We start from the raw sequence: 22,548 nt of genomic DNA on the forward strand, positions 1-22,548 counted from the left end.
TGAATCCGATTGACTTATTAACGTGCGCACTTTGTGGGCTTAACGTTCAAAATATTTCGGAGGTTAGTTTTGGGTTGCGCGAGTTTTTGCTTGTATGTTTGGTTATCATTTGTTCCTTTTCCGTTTGCACACATTCCACAATGTCTTATCTTTGTGACAGAAGATTCAAAATTTAAAAATAAAATATTTTTTCAAGAACTGAAATTTAGAGCCGAATCTTATCCTAGCACTAATGTAGACATGTTGTACCTTCCTGTTTTTCATGAAACAAGTAATTCTTTACTTTTTCAAAAACATTATTTTTTTGATGGTTTAACACAAGCTAACAACAAAATTTTTGAAAGTTTTTCAAGTTGTTCATCACCAATGGAATATTTTTCTTTTTTTAAGGCTAAAAAAATTTTATTCTATTTTAATTCAACATTTTCATTCATTAAAACTTCAAAACAATTTAATTCGAATATTTCTATGAAATGTTTTTCTTTAATTTATGAAATCGTTAAAAGGTTTTCAAATATTTCGAATATTATTTTGTTATTTGTTTTTATTCATTTAATAAAAACAATTTTTCAAAATATTCGAAATCAAGAAAAGTTTGAACATAAAATTTTTCTTTTTTTATTTGTTTTCTTTTTTGTTCAAACATTTGAAATATATAATTCAGGAACTAGAACACTTTCAATATCTTCTTCAGCAGAATATACAGAAAAAGATAAATATAAAGATGAAGCAGAAATTATTATAATTGAGAGTGGTGTTGAAGAAATTAAATCTGATGATTTTTCTGGATGGAATTCATTAAAAACAATAGAAATTGGTGATCAAGTTACTTCAATTGAATCTGGCGCTTTTAGAGAATGTGTAAATCTTCAAATGATTATAGTATCAAAACAAAGCAGGTATTATTCAAGTGATGATAATGGAATTCTTTATGACAAATATTTTGAAACAGTTATTTGTTGTCCAAGAGCAATTTCTATTTCATCGTTTACAATTCCAGATTCAGTTACATCAATTAATGATTATGCATTTTATGGATGTAAGTCATTAACAAATATTACAATTCCAAATTCAGTTATGTCAATTGGTGCTTCTGCATTTTATGAATGTTCACAATTGGAAACAGTTATCATTGGCGAAAGTGTAATAATAATTTCAGATTCTGCATTTTATTCTTGTTCGTCATTAACAAATATTAAAATTCCAAATTCAGTTATGTCAATTGGAACTTCTGCATTTTATTTATGTACACAATTGGAAACAGTTATCATTGGCGAAAGTGTAATAACAATTGGAATCTATGCATTTTCAAACTGCAGTAGTTTAAAATGTATTTATTTTCTGGGTAATAAATCGCCAAATTTCGGTTCAGATGCTTTTAGTAATGTACAAACACGAAGTGTAATGACATCAGATTTATATAACGGATCATCATTCGGAGCGCTTAGTGTATACAAAGGAACACCATACGGAGAATGCGAACAATATTCCTGGCCAACGCGAACATATTCACAGTCAAATACATACACCCAAACAAACATATTTTCACATAGCAACATATACACTAAGTCGAACACATTCACACAAAGTAATTCCTTTTCGCAATCAAATACATTTTCTGAAATAGTTGGAAGTGAAATAACTTTATCTTTTACATATTTATATACAAACACATTATCAGTTTCATATTCATTAACTATTCATGAAATACAAACGAAATCATTTTCATTATATATAAATAATTCAATAATTACTTATATTGAAACAGAATTTATTTACTATAATTACACAATTATTATTTATTCGACATATTACAATTATTATTCGAATTTCTTTACATATATTAATATAAATGAATTTCAAACAGAAGATAATATATAATAACAATTATTGTTTCTGTTTGTGTTGTTGTTATATTTATTATTATAATAGTTATAATTATTATATTTTTAATTTGTATGCGGAACAAAAAAGAAGAAATTAATGAAAATGAAAGTTCAGAAAGTGAAAAAGAAACAACGAATACATTTATAACAGGTTTGTCTATTTCAAATATTGAAGAAGATCCATTTGCAAATGATTTTAAAGAAGATAAATTCATTTGACAAATGAAATTTAAAATAATATAAAAAAAAAATATTTTTGGTGTTTTTTAAACAATAACAATGAAAATCTTGTTAATGGTATTGATAAATCCTATTCTAAATGTAATGTTTTAACCTCTGATCTTAGTGGTTACACATTTAATGTTTTATTATTTGATATTGATGCCTGTATATTTGAATTGCTCGACACATCAGATGAAACATTTATTGTCGGAGAAGATTTGGATATTCATATGGATGATTGCTTCTTAAGTTACTTCTAGAAGATGTTCAAATGTAATATTCTTAACTTTTGTTAATAATATACATTAGGAGCAGCATGTAAAGCTTTGGTTGTTCATTCTTTCAATAAAGATTTGTTTGGGACAATAATGAACTCGGTTGCACGACTTCTAAGTAATATGGAGTGTTAACATTAGCTGAAAAGTTCAACATGTATTCTACGTGTTCAACAATTGTTATAAATATTTCATTAATACCACAAAGTTGTACAAATTACATTAGTATTATAAATTAAAATATAATTATAGTAAAATTAAAGTTTATCATTTATTTTAAAATTTTTGCAAAACCATTCCAAAATTTTGGAAAATAAATGTCAAACTCGTGCTTTTTGAATGTATGTTGTGGTGTAACACCAAAAATTGATTATTTTGTACTTAACATTCAAGTAACTATTTTTTACTTTCATGATTAAACTTTTTATTTCAGTCATAAACACACGCGGTTTGTTCATCATTTGGATTTGTACTACATGGACATGTTAAACATGCACCTGATCCCTGACTTTTGCTGACTTCATCTGATGGGTATTTTTTGCATGCTGAAAATGATGTCGATCCGATTTTGTGATTATAATACCCGGCTTGACAAGGCACTTCATGAAGATCTATAAATGCAGTAATAACATGGCCTTTATTCAGAACATTCACTGAGAACATCCCCCAAAAACATAAAAGAAAGCATTTTGAATAACGTTTTGTCTGAAAAAATTCAGTTTTGAATAACTTAGAACAAACATTTGAAATATCTGACCGATAGATATTGAATTTTCTTTAAACTAAACCCATATGGATGGAGTCTGAGTCAGCAAACTACATAAACATAAATAAAATAGCTGATTTATCAAATGACTCGTTAAGGTCCATGTCAATATCATTCACATATCCTATTGTTGCATTTGTTAATTCTTCAGCAGAATTAATGATTTTTGATGTTGAAAAGAAAACATCGAAAATACTTCAAAGAAAACAAGAACGTGAAGACTCATTTGTAACATGTTCATCAATTAGTCGCAATTGTAAATACATTGTTACAGGACATAGTGATTCAGATGGTGGAGAAGTAGTTATTTGGTCTATATCTACAGGAACAGAATATGCATCAACTCGCACTTCAGAAACTGTTACAAAAATAACATTTATTCCAAATTCATTTTCAATCTTATTTTCAACTCCTTTTGGAGCACTTTATCGTGCCTCTGTTTCCAAAACATTCTTTCGGAATTCTCTTCATTTTTCTATTGTTCACGATTTTCAAGTTCCAATTACTTCATTAGTTGTTTATAATTCCATTATTTTTGTTTCTACATCCAATAATGTTATGGCTTATGACATCAAGTCTTCAAGCTTTACCTTAAAATGGAGTGATGAAACCGGAGCAATCTGTTTTAGTTGTTTTGGTGATCATATTGCATATAGTCATGGACATGATGTCACTATTCGAACACTTGATGGTACGATTCTACATAACTTCAACTTTCCCCAAACCCCCAGAGTCATTTCATTGACTAATCAAGATACTATTCTTGGTTTTTCGAATTCATTTTGCCAACTTTCGAGCCCATCGGGAAGTATTCAAATTTCAATACCTTCTGGAACGGTTATTTGTGATTTTGAGAAGATTTTGATCGTAGGCGATGGATGCATTCAATCAGTTGAATTAGCATCTACTGAACAACTTATCCAAAATTTAGTTAAGAATGATCAATGGGAGACCGCCTTTTCTCAACTTAAAAGCAAAGAAGAAGTCAGTAATTTCGAACAACTTTTAAATGATTACATTGAATCGAAATCTTTTGAACCAAAATTTTTATATGAAATTATTGAAAAATTTGATTTTATTGAGTTTATTACTGAGCTTAAATTTGTTAATAAATCTAAGACGAAAATAATATTACAAACATTTTTACAATCACCAAAACATCAATGGGAATTAAATAGTGAATTTATTAATGAAATAATAAATAATTTTTATGAAACGCCGAATGAACTTGAAAAGTTTTTTCATGAAATTGAAATTAATCATGGATGGCTTCAAGATATATTACCCAATTTACTTGAGCATGAATTATTTAAAGTAATTCAAGATTATGTATACAAATATCGAAATGATTCATATTTAATGTTAGTAATTTCACATTATTTAAATGACTTTTCAACAATTCACACGATAATACTTGAATCATTTCATAAAGAAACACACGAAGAAGAATGTATACAATATTTAACTAATTTTGATTTAACTAATTTCATATTATATAATGAACAAAACTCAAATTATATATTCCAAAAATCAATTGAAATATTAACAAATTTAAGGAAACCAATAAATAACTTATTAAATAATATCATTCTAAGTCTTAATAAGGACTCAATTATATGGAATGAAATTGTTCCAATAATAATCGAAAATTCGATTTATATTTCGAATTCATTAATACCTAATTTAGAATCTTATATATTTTATAATAATGAAGAACAAAATAATTTACAATTACGTAATGAATTATTAAAAATGTTAATAACAACTTTACAATTTACCGATTTACCGAAATATTTAAAGTTATCACGAAAACTTAATTTTGTTGAATCGGAATTTGAAATCATTGCATTAATGCATAACATTGATGAGTTTATAATATTTTTAGTTTCACATAAAATCATTGATTTTCATGATTATTTATATCGGATAGTAAATAATCAAAAGTCAATGCGTGAAATATTAAAATCGAAATGTGAAATTTTATTGTTAATTAATGTGGAACAATTTTGTGATGAGGTATGGAATATGAGCGATATTACATTAATACATGAAATATTTGAAATATTACAAATGAATTTGGATTTGTGTTGGTATTTCTTAAAGCGAATGTTTCAACGTCAAGAATATTATGAGATAGCAACGTCAAATGAAATTGTTGTTTATATTAAATTGTTATGTAAATATCATCCGAATAATGTATATTCTACACTTAAGTTAATAAAGAAAATTCCATTGAATGATATAATTAATATATGTCAAGATAATTATATCGTTGACGCAACATTATATTTATGTGATTTAATACATGATTTTGAGCGTGGTATAAAATTTGCATCGAATATATTAAAGAATTCATTAATGTTAAATGATAATAATAAAAATAATAATTCGATTGTGAAACAAATTTGTAATTATTTGGCGAAAAGTAAAAATATTAATGAATGGATCCCTTTTTTGGAAGTGTTCCAATTACCAATTTATGCGAATTTAAAGAATAATGAGAATCTTCGTGATATTATTAATAATTTATTGGTTTTCTTGGATGTGATGATACAAAACATTAACGATTCGAATTTGATATTAGAAAAAGTAGTCGAAATATTCGGTTTCATACCAATGAATATATCAAAAGAAATAGTTTTATATTTATTTAAGTCGATTAAAGAGAAAAACGAGTTTTTTATTGAGTTATCGATTATTGAGAAAAATGAAAATGCGAAAAAACAAATGAAAATAATGAATGAGTTATGTATTGGTATAGAATATGATGGAATAAAATGCGCAAATTGTGGCAAATCATTCCTAAATAATAATGAAGTAATTGCTTTTGGTTGTGGCCATGTGTTTCACAAGAAATGCGCTTCGTCGAATTGGTGTAATATATGTCAAAAGCTTAATAATAATGATTTGAATTTAAAGGAAATTGATAATGAAAATAGTTTAATTGTATTCGATAATGATAATGAAATCGAAAATATAAAAATAGATATATGGAATGATGAAATTGCGGAAGAAAAAGCGAAAAATGAAATGGAAATGGAAATTCCTAAAATTGGAAATGTAACTGAAATATAAAAAAAAAATTGTAAATAAATTTATTTTAAAATATTTTTTTTTCATTTATAAATTCTTGAAATTAATGAATGTATTTGTGGTGTATGTATTTTAAAAGTCTCAAAAATAATTTTTATTAATGAATGTTTTAAAGTTATCCCATACATTTAAAATATTCTACATTTCTTATTATCTTTTAGAATTTTAATCATTTTATGTTTATTGTCTATGTCTAATTTTATCATTCACAATTGTAAAAACAAACTCATCCAAATTATTTCGTTATATTACAGAACACTCAATATAACATTCGGAATATCTTAAATATTTCATTTTATACCCTTAGTATTGTGAAATCGATATGCACATATGAAAAATATATGAAATTATTGATGACTCTATGTTTATTTTATATTTTCAGGTGGTTTCAGTGAAATAGGGCAAAAACAAAAAATTATAATATATTTTTCATCATATGTTAAACAGTAATGAAGTAGAAGAAAATTTCCCAATGATAGTATCAAATGAATGAAAAATCATCGGATTTATATTCAAAAACTGAATTACTTTTCTGCAACCACTTTTTGTCTTACATATATGTATGTACATGCATTAAGAAAGAAAAAAAAGTTGATTTTTTACTTCCATTTAAAATTATTAGTATATGGTAACGTTGTAATAGCTTAAAAAAGAAATTGTTGATTTAGAGGATAAACAAAAAGTGCCAAATTTCACTTTTTAGGAAATATTTTGAAAGCATTTTGTAAATTAACCGCCATAAACTCCCACATAACAGGTGACAATTGTCCGCAAAATTCAGAACTTTCACATCACCTTAACCAACACTTCACATTATATCTAATGGCTGAAGACGAAGTTCAAACATTAGTTATCGATAATGGTTCCGGTATGTGCAAGGCTGGTTTCGCTGGTGATGAAGCACCACGCTCAGTTTTCCCATCCATTGTTGGTCGTCCAAAGTATGTCCAAACAATCGCTGGTGGTCAAAACAAGGATACATATGTTGGTGATGAAGCATGCGCTAAGGCAGGTATCCTCATCCTCAAGTACCCAATTGAACACGGTATCGTTACCAACTGGGACGATATGGAAAAGATCTGGCACCACACATTCTACAACGAATTACGTGTTGATCCAGCTGAACACCCAGTTCTTCTTACAGAAGCCCCAATGAACCCAAAGGCCAACCGTGAAAAGATGATCCAACTCCAATTCGAAACATTCAACGTTCCAGCATTCTATGTTGGTATCCAAGCCGTTCTTTCCCTTTACTCATCAGGTCGTACAACCGGTATTGTTTTCGATGCAGGTGATGGTGTTTCCCACACAGTTCCAATCTACGAAGGTTACTCCCTTCCACACGCCATCATGCGTATCAACCTCGCCGGTCGTGATCTCACAGCCTACCTCCAAAAGATCCTCAACGAACGTGGTTACACCTTCACAACATCCGCCGAAAAGGAAATTGTACGTGATATCAAGGAGAAGCACGCATATGTTGCTCTTGATTTCGATGAAGAAATGAACAAGGCCGCCACAACATCCGAATGCGACATCTCATACACACTTCCAGATGGTAACGTCATCACCATCGCCAACGAGCGCTTCAGGTGCCCAGAACTTCTTTTCAAACCACACTTCAACGGCTTCGAATTCGAAGGTATCGACCAAACCCTCTTCAACTCCATCATGGCATGCGATATCGATGTACGTAAGGATCTCTACGCTAACATTGTTCTTTCTGGTGGTACCACAATGTTCGAAGGTCTCCCAGAACGTATGGAGAAGGAAATGGTCCGCCTCGCACCACCAACAATGAAGATCAAAGTCGTCGCTCCTCCAGAACGTAAGTACGCAGTTTGGATCGGTGGCTCCATCCTTGCTTCCCTCGCCACATTCCCACAAATGGTTATCACACGTGACGAATACAACGAAGCTGGTCCAGGAATTGTCCACCGCAAGTGCTTCTAAACATGCATTGATATGCTTTATTTGCATTTTTTAACTTTCAAAGGTATTGTTGAGCATTTGGTGTGAAATAAATTTTTATTATTTAATCAAAATGATAATAAAATTGGAATAATTTGTTATCTTCTTGTGTTATCAAGTAGAAATTGTGAAATATATTTTAGATCAAAAAGGAATTGATGTTAATGCAAAAACTATTCTTTTGAATAATTTTATTTATGATTTATTTTTCGGTATTACCAAATTGGTAAAATGGTTTAATAATTTGGAGTTTATTTTAAGAATATTTTACATCAATTCAAATTCCACAACAAAAAAATTACACAGGAATAATAAATTTACTTAGTGAAAGAAGTACAAAGGAAAATTCTATTTTAGAGTCTTGATTTCAATATGTGAAAATATCACAACAACGAAATACAAAATTTTACTTTCATTGTGCACTTGAATGTTTACATGTGAAAACATCACAACAACGAAATACAAAATTTTACTTTCATTGTGCACTTGAATGTTTACATGTGAAAACATCACAACAACGAAATACAAAATTTTACTTTCATTGTGCACTTGAATGTTTACATGTGAAAACATCACAACAACGAAATACAAAATCTTACTTTCATTGTGCACTTGAATGTTTACATGTGAAAACATCACAACAACGAAATACAAAATTTTACTTTCATTGTGCACTTGAATGTTTACATGTGAAAACATCACAACAACGAAATATATTTCATATTTTAAAACATATTCACTTTCATTCACTTTTTACTTCAGGTCCATTGCCTCTTCGAATGGAATTATTGGATTTTCGTTTACATCTGCGAAATTATTTATTATATTTTCCATCATTTCGGACATTTCGAGAATTGGGTGGAACAGTTTCTCGTGCACATTCCAGTAGTTGACCATCGCCTTGATTGCGGATGTTCTCACCAGAGATGGCAACGCTTTTTTGGACACAATTGCGCTGCAATGCAATGGTCCGAACCAATCGATGCTCAATTCTTCTTGCTTGTACACATCGACGTGGAAGAGACCCGTCGGAAGCGGATATATGATGAACTTGATCATGCCGAATGGCGACGATATTGTCGATGTATCATATGAATGTGATGAGTCGCAATATATAATGTGGATGTTATCATTTCCAATATGTCGCTTCTTAAACACTTGTTGCGAATCGTATTGGTCAGTGGGTAATAATGGCGCAACATGAAACATTGCTTCATGACTAAAGTCGGAATAATAAACTGAGGTTTGGCCATTTCGATTATTGCGAATATCAAGTTGGCCATTATAACCACAATGCTTAGAAAGATTGATGGGCCACCCAAGGCCATTAAGGAATTCCCTGAAATGTGGAGAGGTTTCATCAATCGTTGTTGATAATATTTGGCCTTCATCTTCTTTGTCATAACCAACATATACGACTGCTATCTTCGTCTTATAACGATGGCTATGCGTAGAAATGGATTGCAAATGCAATGAGAAGTTATTACCTGGTCGAAGTCGACGAATTGTATCTGGTCGAGAAATGTTAAGTTTACCTATGGATACCAAAGCAGAAGCAGCACTATTAGGTGACTTAGTGTTAGGTCTAATACGTAAAGTATTTTCATTAACTGGCGAAATATAATTTTGATAATTATCTTGAATCAAATTAAGTTGAGGTTCTATATCACTATCGTCTATTATTTCGAGAGGATACTGAGCCTTATCTTCGGCTTCAAAAGCATCTACAACAGAGTCAATAACTTTTTGGAATTCAACCTGGAAGTCAGGGTCATCTCGGGGTGGTTCATCTGTAATTTCAACGTTAACCCCATTAACGGTCTCTGTCGAATCCAAAATAATTTCTTCTAACGGTTCAAATTTCCAAACGTATTGCCCAGAATTATTGATCGTTGTAACCACACAATTACCGTTATCGGGCTCTGCTTTCAAAATTGAATAGTCCTGCGGAGTATAAAAAGTAGCGTTTTCAATTGGTATAAACGGGTTCATATTTGATGGAAATAAAGGAGAATTTGGGAATGGATAACCACCGAAGTAAATAGTTAACAATTGTAAAGAATCCTTAGCCAACAAAGACAAATTCTTTGGGAATGATTCACTTACATTTCTTCTTTTAGCTAAATCATCCAATAATATGATATATCTTTTAATATCTTCATTATCTTTAATGATATTAAAAGAATAAATGAAAATTGAAGTTAAAGTATTAATGAAATGGAAAATATATTCTTCGTTTTCTTTTAATATCTCAAATGCGTCATTAGCCATTAAATGTATTAATTCCTTTAATGGTTCTTCTGCATTTTTCATTAACAAATTAAAGTATGGTAATAATCCCATTAATGAATGTAATGTTTCTATTTTCTTTTCAGGTAATAAATTCACATAAACTTTTAATAACTTTGTTAATATATCTTTCGAAGGTTTCTCATGCATTAATTCATCAACAATCGTTGTACTAATTGAAGGTAATACTAATACATGATCACTAATCGAGAAGATACATTTAATTGATCTTTCTTTTAAGTTAGTACAATTAATAGTATCATTCGGCTTAAAGTTATAATCATTTTGTGACATTTCAATACGTGCAAATAAATTATCTAAAAATTGTTGTGGTAATTGGATTACATCCGAATTAAATAATGGCGCCGATGATAAAAATCCAATTACATTATCATCAATTAATACATATTCTTTCTCTAATACTGTTAACATGATTGGAATTAACATTGTTGATCCTACAAATCCAATTCGTATAGTTAAAAATGCTTGTTGAAATGCAAATGATATTGCTTCCGAATCAGAACTCATTAAAAATAAATATAACACTAAATACCAATGCGTTAATATTGTCTCATTAACATAATCACGCATTGCTAAACTATTAATTGTCTCTGATAATAATGTAAATGCTTTATAACGTAATGAGAAATATGCACATGAAAATGAAGCAGTAAATAAATGTGCGGCTGAATTAAAGAATAATGCTCGACGATCAAAGATAACACCTGGCGGAAAGTTTTGTAATAATATTAATGTATGATAAAATGAATAAATGACTGAAAACAAATTTAATTGTTGATCTTCTTCTTGATAATCAGGATATCGATCAAAACTGACTAAATATAACATAATTAAGTCTAATAAACTTTGATCATCATGTGGTGGGGATTCTAATGGTGAAAATGGATATTTCCTTAACTTGTCATCGTACTGACTCAAAAAGTCGCAGCTTTGTTTGAGTTGCGTTTGGACAAATTCTTGAGGACTATTAAATATCATCTCGATATTCTGGCAAATAAAGTCATATTTGTTGGCTAATTTCACTCTCTTAGCTCGGTCTAAACGAGATTGACAGACTTTGACTGTTTCATCCTTTTGAACATCAAATAAGATTAATGATGCAATGGTAGCTAAATATTGGGAAAAACGACATAACGTTGCTGCAGCAAATGGGGAATTACGTACTTCATCACATATATTATCCCAAATTTCATCTGATTTTTCACGATCACTTAACATTTTCCGCATAATGGCTTGGATAACAGGTACCGTAAGAATTGGTATGGAACGTGCCTTACCAAAGAGTAACGTAAGTGTGGATAAATAAACTTTTTTTTCGGGAAGTTCCTTCAACGATGAGAGAACGTTTATTAGGAACTGTTCAATTTGTGGAATTAATTGGACAATTTTATTTTCTGGGAGGGTTTTAATGATCTCCAAATCAATGTTTTGGAGCTCATAAAACGTGTCTAATGAGAAAGAAATGATTTGGGTCGAAATAGGAGATTTTGCTAATACACTCATTATTTCAAGTGTTTGAAGAAGAATATGAACATCACTATGCGTAATTGAATCTCTAAATATACCAAAAAGTAACTTGGTTTGTTCAATTGTGGAAAGTAATGGTTTGGGATCATTACCTTTACCAATAAATGTCTTTAGAAATTCAATAGTTTCTTCATGAATTTCTAATGGAGATGATGGACGAAAACCATATGGTTTACATAAGTAGCCTGCTTCTGTTGCCCATGGTTTATATACAATGGAAAAGATGTATTCAAACAAAATTTTGGTACAAAATGTTTGACGTGTTGCCCAATTGTCGCAAACAAAATCATAAAAAATTTTTAGCTGATTAAGTGCTTCTTTTTTTTTGGTTTTTGGACCTTCCCCATATATTGGATTTGAACCACCAAAAATAGACATTTCAAGATCATGCTTTTCAAGATCATCGCGTGCAAATACTGTAAATGGAATCATATATTGGAAGGAATGATTTAACTTTTTGATATCTGCTTCATCAATGTATTGTATAAAATTAAGGAAGAGTTGGAATGCTGGGGAACGAACTTCTTCACCAGTTTGTGAATGTAATAGATAAGAAAAAAGTGAATCATATTGTGGAATATCAGGAGCAATTAATTGTTGAGATAATAATGGAACTATTTTCTTGAGCGCAGATATTATCTGTTTGCCAATACTATTTTTAGATGGCTTTGCGTTTGCATCTTTTGGTTTATTTTTTGTTGATAAATAATTTAATAATTGGTTTAAAAAATCAGACAAGTTATTTAATATGAATGTTGATGCAACAAACTTGTCCGAGAGTATGTTTTTTAAATAGGAAAGAGCTTGATGAACCATTTATTTCCTCAAGGCGTTATATTGAAAAGCAGCTGGCCAATTTCAGAGGATTTCCCGTTAGGTGTATCGTTTCGCGTTGAATGTACTTTTTGAAATAAACAGCCATATTACTCTGATTTATGAAAATACATTTTTTGCATTTTTAAAATATTTAATTTGAATAACTATATCAATAAATTTCCCATATATTTGTTGGTTCATATAATGTTACATAAAATTTGAAGAATATTGCTGTTGAGCAAATATTTTTTATCTTTTATCAGCGGTTTGTTTAAATTATTGCATAGTTTATTTTGATCCGTGATCACAAATTTTGAATAAAAAACGATAAACCGATCATAACCGATTTAATTTGGCGCGGAATCATCGTCAAAAAACTGAAAAAAATGATGTAAACCATTCATTCTATTTTGTCAGATCACTTTTTGAATCGTCCATGCGAATCTTCTGAAAGGCGTTCATCCAACCAGATATTTTATACAACGAAACCTAGAGATTTTCTAAAATAGTTCTTCTTAAGGCAATAGGAATAATAAATGTATATAATAAAAATAATAATTTTATAAATTCATGATTTTCTTTTTGGAATCTATAAGAGACATTTTCATGGGATGATATGTTTTTTCCACAATATTTTCAGGTGCTTGAATAAATTTGAATGTGTGTAGTTATGTATAATAATTTGAAGATTCCCATAAGGCAACAAAATTCATTATTAGTTAGAATGAGAATAGAATCGAAACAAGGCATCAATAATATTCAAATATTTATTTAAAACACATCATCGGCTCTAAAAGCATGTTGTTTTGTATTTGTTGGTCTATTTAAGTAGCCAGTACATTGCTTAGCATTACAGAAGCACCTTTCCCACTTTGATTCATCTTTTTCCGGTTCCATTTGATAATTAAAAGTAATTTCTTCATGCGCTTTTATATTTCTTATTGCGTAAAACGAAATTGTTTTTGTTTTACCATAAGTCACAATATTAGATCTACAATTAGGGTTACAACTATGATTTAAAAATCGCGCTAATCCACCACACATTGTTGCATCGATTATATATTCTTCAATCCGAAACAAATACATTTGCAAACCTGCCTTATCATATCTTTGCTCACGCATATCTGCTACTGCTGATCGTACAAGTTCGCCAGTATATTCACAAATCAAAGAATCAGTGTTAATTGGTTCAAGACTAAATAGGCCCCACCCCTGAATTGTAGACTTCTCAAAATATAAACGTTTCCCAATGATGCTCTGGACGTGAATTGGCCGTGGAACCGATGAAGTCAGACGACGACGTGATTGTGGTTTGACATTTGTTGGGAATTGGCTTTGCCGTATGTTTAACCCACTATCACGTGCAACAATGATTGGATGTAATCGAGAGATTGCATATGCTCGAAGATAGTTACGCTTTTCACCTTCATCAATTTTATGGATGGGTGTAAGCCTAGAAGAATTGTTTAGAATTTCAGGTTGTTTAAGTTTTTCAAAAGATGTGGCGATTTCTTCACGCATTTGGTTAACTACTTTGCGTTGATAACCAGCATTATCAGTTTTTATCATCTCTGTTTTTCTTTTTCGTGTTTCTGTTTTAACTTTATCTCGAAGAATAACAGCTGATTGTAATTTTGGAGAAACATAAAAGCCAATTGCTAAATCAGGCGAATAAAAGTTTAAAAGTCGATTGGAATCTCCATAAGGTCTTCTACTTCGAATAATGTTCATTCTTTCTCTTCTTAAAGCGTAAACATATAGATCAGGGATTAAGCATTCTGTGCAATCATTAACGCATGCTTCTAAAAGTTTATCTTTGATAATCCGAAGTACATCAGACTTTAATTTGTCTTTGTTGATCTCCTCCTTAACGGTCAGCGGCGGCAAACCGCTTTTTCCGTTAAGAAAAGCGTCCATGAAGTCGTTAACGGACGCCAAGTTTCTGTGGTACGTTACGAGCACTTTTTCCTCTGGAATGATTTCATATTTGGAAATCGAGAATGACTGCAAGTATTTCTTTATCTTTTCTTCTGGCAATTCAATCCCATGAACAACAAGGCATTTCTCAGGCTTAAATATCACCTTTTCTTCTTGTTCACGTTTTTGTGTTTTTTGACGAATTTGTTCTTCACTTAATATCTCAATTGTATATGCTTCAAACTTTGGGTTAAAAGTTCTGAAGATTTTAAACATTTTATAGGCATGTATTGTCATTGTATATGTAGACATTTCAGCAAAAACTTCGTTATATGAAAGTTTTGCAAACCTTTCGACCTTGCCTGAAAGACGAAGTCGGCTTTTAACAATATGATCGAGCATATAACTTTGCGATTTAATGAATATTATGCGGTCGCCTTCATTCTTTTCGTGTGCTAAGAGTGGGTTGATTTTAGGTGGTTCAAATGGAATTGGTGAAATCAGTTCATCCGAAAGATCAAGTAAAATTGGCTTGGATGCTTCATCAATTGGACCGGTGAAATTTTCTGGTGGATATCTGTCATCAAATTCTCGATAACCATAAGGAGGTGGTCGACCATAATAATCATCTCTATGATCTTTGTGATACATATCATAATCATTTCTGTAGTCATCATGTCCTCGTCGAAAATCTTCATAACTATTTCGTGAAGGCAATCTGCGAGGTGGCGGATAATCGTAATCTTCGTAGTCATAGTGGTGAGGGTCAAATGGTTCTCTCGAATGATAACTTCTTCTATCCATATTTCTTGGAGGTAGATATGGATCCACACGATCAAAACGGTGTCCTCGAGGAGGATAATCTCTATCATTTCGACCGTGATAATCTTTTGAATCTAAATAATGATAATCCATATCATGTCTTTTCCTAAAATCATGAATTCGGTCTCGATCGTCTCTGGGGTCCCACTCCCTGTAATCCCTATCGCTATTTGGTAAATATCTATTATTATCTCTTTTTTCAATATCTTGTGAAATATCATCAAATTCATCATTCGCAGTATATTTTGGTGGGCTCGGTGGGTCAAATGGACTTTTCTTTTTGGCCTTTGGTTTGCTTTTTCTTTGCTGAAAATTCCTCGGACGATTTGTATAACTCATTTTGTTCCCACAAAAGTGACAGGTTGGTAAAACATAAATTAGAATGAATTTCAAAGAAATCCAAGTTGCAGAAGACGAAGGGATATCTACAGTCCACTTTTGCAACAACATTTTACAAAGTACAACATGGGCTGGAAAGATTCATTATTATAATACTGATACTTGCGAATCTGTCTATGAAATGGATTTTAAATCACCACTTTTATGCGGAGCTTGGGTAAGACAAGATCTTTCAGTTGCAGGATCAACTGATGGTACAATCTTTTTTTCAAATAATTCCAGTCTCAAAGCACACGAATCAGGAATATCATCTCTATCTTACTGGGATGAAAAAGGAATTTTGGTCTCATCATCATGGGATCAAACAGTAAAAATGTGGGATTTAAATCAACCAGATCAAGTCGTCAATTTTAATTTTAAAGAAAAGATTATGTTTTCTGGAATATCTAAAGAAGGTAATATTGTTGCTTATGGTCACAGAAATACAGTATTTATAATTGATCCTAATAATCCTGATCAAATTGAAAAACGTATTTCTTCAATTGGAAAACAAATTCGTGCATTTGAAATGTGTCAGAGCGAACCTAAATGGGCTATTGGCTCTATTGATGGACGAATTGCCATTGAATATTTTGGTGATTTAAAGCATCAAGCTCAAAGGTTTTCATTCAGTTGCCATCGCCATGATGACGAAGAAGAAAAGTTTATTCTTTATCCAGTGAATTCTCTTTCATTTCATCCTGTTACTGGCATATTAACAAGTGGGGATTCCAAAGGAAGTATCTGTTTTTGGGATCTTGAAAACAAGCGCAAGTTAACAGAACTTCATACGCCATATCAGAATTCCATTTCATCACTCTGTTATAATAATAATGGCACTATCCTCGCAATAGCTTATTCCTATATGTGGGATAAAGGAAACGTGGGGCACCCCAACGATACGCTTTTGCTTTGCGCTCCAACCGCTCAATGCGTAACTCCTTTAGCAAGGAAACATGAAGAGTAAAATGTACAAATGTGATAATTGCGTTTACTCAGTTGCTGGCTTTTCTTCAGTGGCTGGTTTTTCTTCAGCTGGCTTCTCTTCTTCAGCTTTTGAGAAATCAACATCTTCTGGGACATCGCCAAGGTCGTTGTTGTTTTCTTCATTTGGTCTCCTGATGTTAGAAAGATCCATGCCAGAAATAAGATCGGTTAAAACTTCAACAATTGGCTTCTTTTCAACTTTGCCCATGATTGCATATGTGTTCGCATGCATGTTAAAGGCAAGTTCTGGCTTTTGGAAGGAAAGAGCTTCTTCACTGCCTTGGAGAATGATTGATGCAGAATCTAATTCGCCAAATTCACGGCAGCCAAGACGTTGAGCTGCTAACCAAACTTTAAGGCCATTTTGGTTGCCGTTCTTTTGTGTCTTCTTTGTCTTGCGACGCCATGAACCACGGCCGCCTGTTTTCATACCAACTCCTGGTGACATTGTAAGAAAGGAAAGACCAAAACCGTTTTGTTCGAGCCAAAAAGACCAAAACCGTCAGTTCCAACTTTTTCTCCAAAAAACGATTCCATCGGTTTCCCATAAATTCAATATATGTTTTAACGACCGTCTATGATACCAATTACAATAATGTTGAAGCCTCTGAAAGAAGAATTTTTAGTTTTTTGTTTTAGTAAATGTGCGTATTTTTTTGTGGCTATAACGATTTTCTAATTCAAATTGAATGTAATTGCTATTTAGTAATTCCAAATTACATTGCTTGTGCAACGTGCTCTGGGCCAACCGTTTCTTGTTCTCCTTGGTCAAGTCCTGGAATGACAATATCACCTGTTGTTTGTTCAACAACAATTTCATTCTCAAGTTCATCAAGAAGGTTCATTCCATCAGCTTCAACAGCATCTTCTGGTTTAAGGAGTTGAGAAACTTCTTGTGTCTTTCCACGAAGTTGATCATATTTCATAGATATTTTGGCGATTTGTTCTAAGTTCATATTCTTAAGTGACTTCTCCATTTCTTTGCAAGCTGCGTTTAGAGACTTGGCCATCTTAGCTTGAACTTCAGCCATCTTTAAGTCAGCAATCATTTGTGAAACACGAGCTGCGTTTTCACGAAGGAAAAGGGAATGTTGAGCAGATCTTGCACTATTTGTTGCATGATATTGTGCAAAATTACGTTCACCTTTTGCCAAATGTCTCTTAGCAATTCTTCTTTCTTTCATAGCATTCTTATCTTCCTTATCAGCTTGCTTAGAAAGCATCTTTTCTTGGAATCTTAGCTGGAATATAAGTTCTTGATTCTTAGTTGACATTCCAAAAAATAACTGTCGGTTTTCGACGTTAAAAAGACACCCTAAAGTGGGGCACCCTAATACGAGGCACCCCAATTAAAATTGTTAAATTTGGTTTTTTACTTCGATTTTTCCTTAATCCATTGTGTTATCTTTCTCAATGGAACATCACTCATGTGTTTTTCGAATATAGAGTATTCTTCTGGGCTTGGCATATGGTTACATTGCATTAAGAAATTATCGCACGTATCATAATATATTGATTCGCAGTGATGCTTATCGGCCCATTTCTTCCATTTCTTAAATTGGTCTGGTTCAACGAATTGATCAAATCCTGAACCAATTATAAGTAATGGTATATCTGTAGGAATTCTATCATCAGTCAAAGATTTCAGTCCTAACTCTTCAGGAGCATCCCAAGCAGGGTTAACCAATATTGCTCCTGATATTACTCCAGGGAATTTACGAACTATGTCACCTATGAATAATGCTGAATATGAATGAAAGATGAAGAAAATATTACTTATATCATCACGCATTGTTGCTTGTTCCATAAGTTTTGATGCAAATGGAATCATTGGAACTGGGCATTGCTTCATTTCTGGTGAATATTCTCCACGAATAAGTCCAACTTTAGCGCATGGAAGCATCTCGAGATCTCTACCTGGAAATGTATATCCCATTCGGATGTCAATGTCTTTATCTATCATTGTATGGACAAAAAGAGCGCATGGGAAACTTGATGTATTAATAGGTTTTGAAAGAAGTACTTTTGGAGAATCAAAAAGAGTTACACGCTCAATAAGCTGTTCCTTGATATAACTTGGAGTGTGATATATACAACTTCGGCAAAATTGGAAATCACCAATATTCTTTTTGTCATTGAATGAAATAGTTACACAAAACTCAATGTCATCAACAAACATTTCAACGCGGAGAATCCAAAATCCTGGTGCTCCTTCACGTTCTTCAGGTTCTGATGCACGGCCAACACGAGTAAACTTTCCATTTATCTTTTGTAATTGAGCAATGAGGCGGCCAAAGCTTACAAAGTTCATGCATTTCTTAGAATTTTCGGACCATTTATCATAAAATTCTTGGATATTGCCTTTGACAAGTCCTTCGTCTAAACATTGAATAGCATATTCTTTTATCCATGGATATGGACATTTTGGAGCCGATGGATCTGGTGGAGGATGGCCTTCTACAGCTCTCATAGCTACGAAGTGCTGGAGTAAAAAGTGACCGAAGACAAACGATATATTAGCAGTTTTCATAATGTATTCAATTTCCGTTTTAAAAACTTTACACAATTTATGTTTGTTCCTTTTTGTTCATGGATGAAATTAAATGACTTTTTTCTTCTTAGGTATTAAATGATTTTAAAAATTACTTAAAATGAATGATATTTTTCATTTAATATTATGGTTTAAATTTTTTCAAAATTATTATCACAATTGTGTTATCATTAATTCTATGCATAAATGAAGTCCAAAAGGATGCTAGCGATTACTTAATCCGAATAGTAAGAAAAAAATATCAGATAAATATGGATTTTGAAGATTCGCCATAAAAAATTGAATGATTAACAAGCGTAATCGTTTTTTAGAGCCAGAATTCAAAGGTCTTCTTTCAAAAAATCAATAGTGAATGATATCGTTTTTGCACAATATCCTATTCAAAATTGAAGGCACCCGAATCGTTCTTGTAATAGCTCTTCCATATAACCACATTCGATGTCGAAACCAAATGTTTATGTCTTACCAATTATACCAAAAGCACCGCCTAGAAATTCTAGATCCCTTGGGCTTCGTCATAAATTTACAAAAGAAGAAGATAAAAAACTCAAAGAACTTGTTCAAGAATTGGGTACAAAAAATTGGAAAGAGGTTGCCCAAAGAATGGTTAATAGATCATCTAGACAATGCAGAGAAAGATATAAAAACTATTTATCAGATAACGCTAAAAATGGCCCATGGACACCAGAAGAAGAAGCTTTGCTTGAAGACAAATACAATAAATATGGGCCAAGGTGGGCAATGATAGCTGGCTTTTTTGACTCAAGATCAGATGCAAACGTGAAAAATCATTGGACAAATATAGTGACAAGAAGAAAAAGGGAAAAACTTAAATTTGCTGTCGAAGCAAATGAAGGAGAACCAAGTGTAATCGAAAAGGATGAAATTTTCAAATTTGATGCAAATAATATAACGGATTTTAATTTTGGCTTCAAAAGCGAATTGCCAGATTACTATTCATTTCAAGGTGATGATTTCTTTGATTTTTAATTGGTAATAGAATTTTTTGTTATTATGATTGTAAGTTGTTCCAAAAATATAACTAAATATTTAGAGAGACAACATTCTTTTTGTGTATTAATGGAAGTATAAATAATATGAGTATTTTTTTTATAAAGAATTCTTATAATTTTGTCTTGCAGGTTAAGAAAACATTCAGAATAATTATGATTGTCATATTTTTTCAATAAAATTATTTCTGCTCAAAATGGAGCAATGGTCAATTTCTTGTAAAAACTCAGCAGGAATAACGCATAAAGTAACGCCAACAGGTATTTGGATCACTTACATGAATGGGAATAAATATTTTTTTCCATTTTATGAAACCTTAACTATTGCTCCATCAAATGTTGGAAGTTCTCTTTCTGGTTATTTTCTTTATTTAATCATTAATGAACAGCTTCACATTATCACACTTACTTCGAAAACATTATATGATGATATATTATGCCCAGATCTTCAATTTATTCAAGCATATTTTTTCTATGAAGAAAAGTTTTTGATTGCATTATCCACTTCATTCTCATTCGTAATTGTTTCAGTTTTCGGGAAGAAGAAAAAATTAACTTATTCTTTTTTAAATTATCTTGAAGAAAATGAGTTAGATCAGATAGAATCATTTGAAATCAATGAATCCACTAGAACTATCCGACTTATTTTGTCTACACGCAGTTTATATTTTAACATTCCAATTGAAAATGAAACCTTTCAACAAATTGATGATTCCCAAAGTTCACTTTTTTTCTACCAAGAAACAAACGAAATCGAAACAAATCAATACAGTGACCTTAGTGAAAGCGAAAGTGACACAGATTATAGTGTTCATAGTGAACTTGATGAAATTAATGAAATCAACGAAGTCAAAGAAAAGCTCATTGACAGCCTCAGCAGAGCTGCCTCTTTTGTTACCGAGCGTAATCGGCGTCTTTTAATTCGGAAACAAGCGCTTAAATCCAATGTTTCTGATTACAAGATGCGATTATCGGAAACCAAAAAACGCTCTGAAGCCATCAAAATGCGCTTCTGTACTCTCTATCAGCGAATAAGTAACTTGATTCAGCTCGTTGACACTGCGGAGAAAACAGGTGAATACATGCACAAGTTGGATGACGAGAAAAGAAAAGAAAGTAAAATCGAAATAGGAAATGGATATGTTGCGCCGAATGTTCTCTATCATATGTCTTCGCGTTCCCATACCATATCCAAAGCTATTGACGAATTAATTGATGAATTATGTTAGTAAATATATGTATACATATATTTTAATGCATTAAAATTGTTTATAAATAATATCATTGATATATATATTAATATGAATTTAGTGAATATAAAACAAAATAAATTTTAATATCATCAAAAATACATAATACGAAATATTGTCGATTTAAATGTGGAGTGATTAATAATAAATATGAAAGTATATTACGGTGCAAAAAATATAAATCGAAATTACAATAACGTTTTACTCATCATCATCTTCTTCTTCTGAAATGAAAACAATGTCTACACCTTGAATTTCACCCTTTTCAGTTGAAACATAACAGTTATATCCGCCATCTCCCATTCCAGATGATGAAACGCATCCTCCTAGGAGTACACCAGCTCCGTAAGGCGTGTTCAAAGTGAGATCACAACACACTGAATACCATGGCCGATCAGGGCATAATGGCTCTTCAATCTTGGCAGCAATTTCATTTTTTTCATAGTATTGGATGTCAAATATGCCTGCTTGCCCACTTTCAACGTCAAGACCATGTTTTAGAGTCCATTTCAAAGAAGCCATTTCATCTTTAACTGAAGAATGAATTGCACAAAGTTGATGACAGATAGTGCCCCATCCACTGTATGGTTTATAGACTACATATGCTAACCATTTACCTTTTTTAGCATTTTGTATCATATAATTTCCACTAAAAAACTCCTGCTTCAAAATATCTTTAAGACTAAAACATGGATCAGTTGCTATGATATTTCCTGATAAGATTTCGAATTCACCAATAAATACAAGTTCTTTGATGTTCATGAGGG

At 31.6% G+C, this 22,548-nt stretch overlaps 9 protein-coding genes across 9 annotated transcripts; 3 read left to right on the forward strand and 6 right to left on the reverse strand.

Moving 5' to 3' along the window:
* Positions 1-7,064: 7,064 nt before the first annotated feature.
* GO595_006390 (actin) lies at positions 7,065-8,195 on the forward strand (the record flags this gene model as incomplete). The annotated part of the gene is made up of 1 exon (XM_067919737.1): positions 7,065-8,195. One exon carries the CDS (start codon positions 7,065-7,067, stop codon positions 8,193-8,195), a length of 1,131 nt encoding a protein of 376 aa, XP_067773268.1.
* Positions 8,196-8,966: 771 nt separating this feature from the next.
* Positions 8,967-12,482, reverse strand: GO595_006391 (Rap/ran-GAP family protein; the record flags this gene model as incomplete). The annotated part of the gene is made up of 1 exon (XM_067919738.1): positions 8,967-12,482. One exon carries the CDS (start codon positions 12,480-12,482, stop codon positions 8,967-8,969), a length of 3,516 nt encoding a protein of 1,171 aa, XP_067773269.1.
* A 1,155-nt stretch (positions 12,483-13,637) lies between these two features.
* GO595_006392 (SET domain containing protein) lies at positions 13,638-15,587 on the reverse strand (the record flags this gene model as incomplete). Its single annotated transcript, XM_067919739.1, has 1 exon — positions 13,638-15,587. One exon carries the CDS (start codon positions 15,585-15,587, stop codon positions 13,638-13,640), a length of 1,950 nt encoding a protein of 649 aa, XP_067773270.1.
* A 400-nt stretch (positions 15,588-15,987) lies between these two features.
* GO595_006393 (WD40 repeat-containing protein) lies at positions 15,988-16,950 on the forward strand (the record flags this gene model as incomplete). Its single annotated transcript, XM_067919742.1, has 1 exon — positions 15,988-16,950. One exon carries the CDS (start codon positions 15,988-15,990, stop codon positions 16,948-16,950), a length of 963 nt encoding a protein of 320 aa, XP_067773271.1.
* Positions 16,951-16,974: 24 nt separating this feature from the next.
* GO595_006394 (putative basic transcription factor 3b) lies at positions 16,975-17,418 on the reverse strand (the record flags this gene model as incomplete). The annotated part of the gene is made up of 1 exon (XM_067919743.1): positions 16,975-17,418. One exon carries the CDS (start codon positions 17,416-17,418, stop codon positions 16,975-16,977), a length of 444 nt encoding a protein of 147 aa, XP_067773272.1.
* A 268-nt stretch (positions 17,419-17,686) lies between these two features.
* Positions 17,687-18,244, reverse strand: GO595_006395 (SNF7 family protein; the record flags this gene model as incomplete). Its single annotated transcript, XM_067919744.1, has 1 exon — positions 17,687-18,244. One exon carries the CDS (start codon positions 18,242-18,244, stop codon positions 17,687-17,689), a length of 558 nt encoding a protein of 185 aa, XP_067773273.1.
* Positions 18,245-18,342: 98 nt separating this feature from the next.
* Positions 18,343-19,440, reverse strand: GO595_006396 (uncharacterized protein; the record flags this gene model as incomplete). The annotated part of the gene is made up of 1 exon (XM_067919745.1): positions 18,343-19,440. The coding sequence occupies one exon, from the start codon at positions 19,438-19,440 to the stop codon at positions 18,343-18,345; it is 1,098 nt and encodes a 365-aa protein (XP_067773274.1).
* Positions 19,441-20,728: 1,288 nt separating this feature from the next.
* GO595_006397 (uncharacterized protein) lies at positions 20,729-21,760 on the forward strand (the record flags this gene model as incomplete). Its single annotated transcript, XM_067919746.1, has 1 exon — positions 20,729-21,760. One exon carries the CDS (start codon positions 20,729-20,731, stop codon positions 21,758-21,760), a length of 1,032 nt encoding a protein of 343 aa, XP_067773275.1.
* A 222-nt stretch (positions 21,761-21,982) lies between these two features.
* On the reverse strand, positions 21,983-22,543 carry GO595_006398 (DUF4241 domain-containing protein; the record flags this gene model as incomplete). Its single annotated transcript, XM_067919747.1, has 1 exon — positions 21,983-22,543. The coding sequence occupies one exon, from the start codon at positions 22,541-22,543 to the stop codon at positions 21,983-21,985; it is 561 nt and encodes a 186-aa protein (XP_067773276.1).
* Between the last annotated feature and the right edge of the window lie 5 nt (positions 22,544-22,548).

Source organism: Histomonas meleagridis (assembly GCF_020186115.1).
Source record: "Histomonas meleagridis strain 2922-C6/04-10x chromosome Unknown contig_44, whole genome shotgun sequence".
Classification (NCBI taxonomy): domain Eukaryota; phylum Parabasalia; order Tritrichomonadida; family Dientamoebidae; genus Histomonas; species Histomonas meleagridis.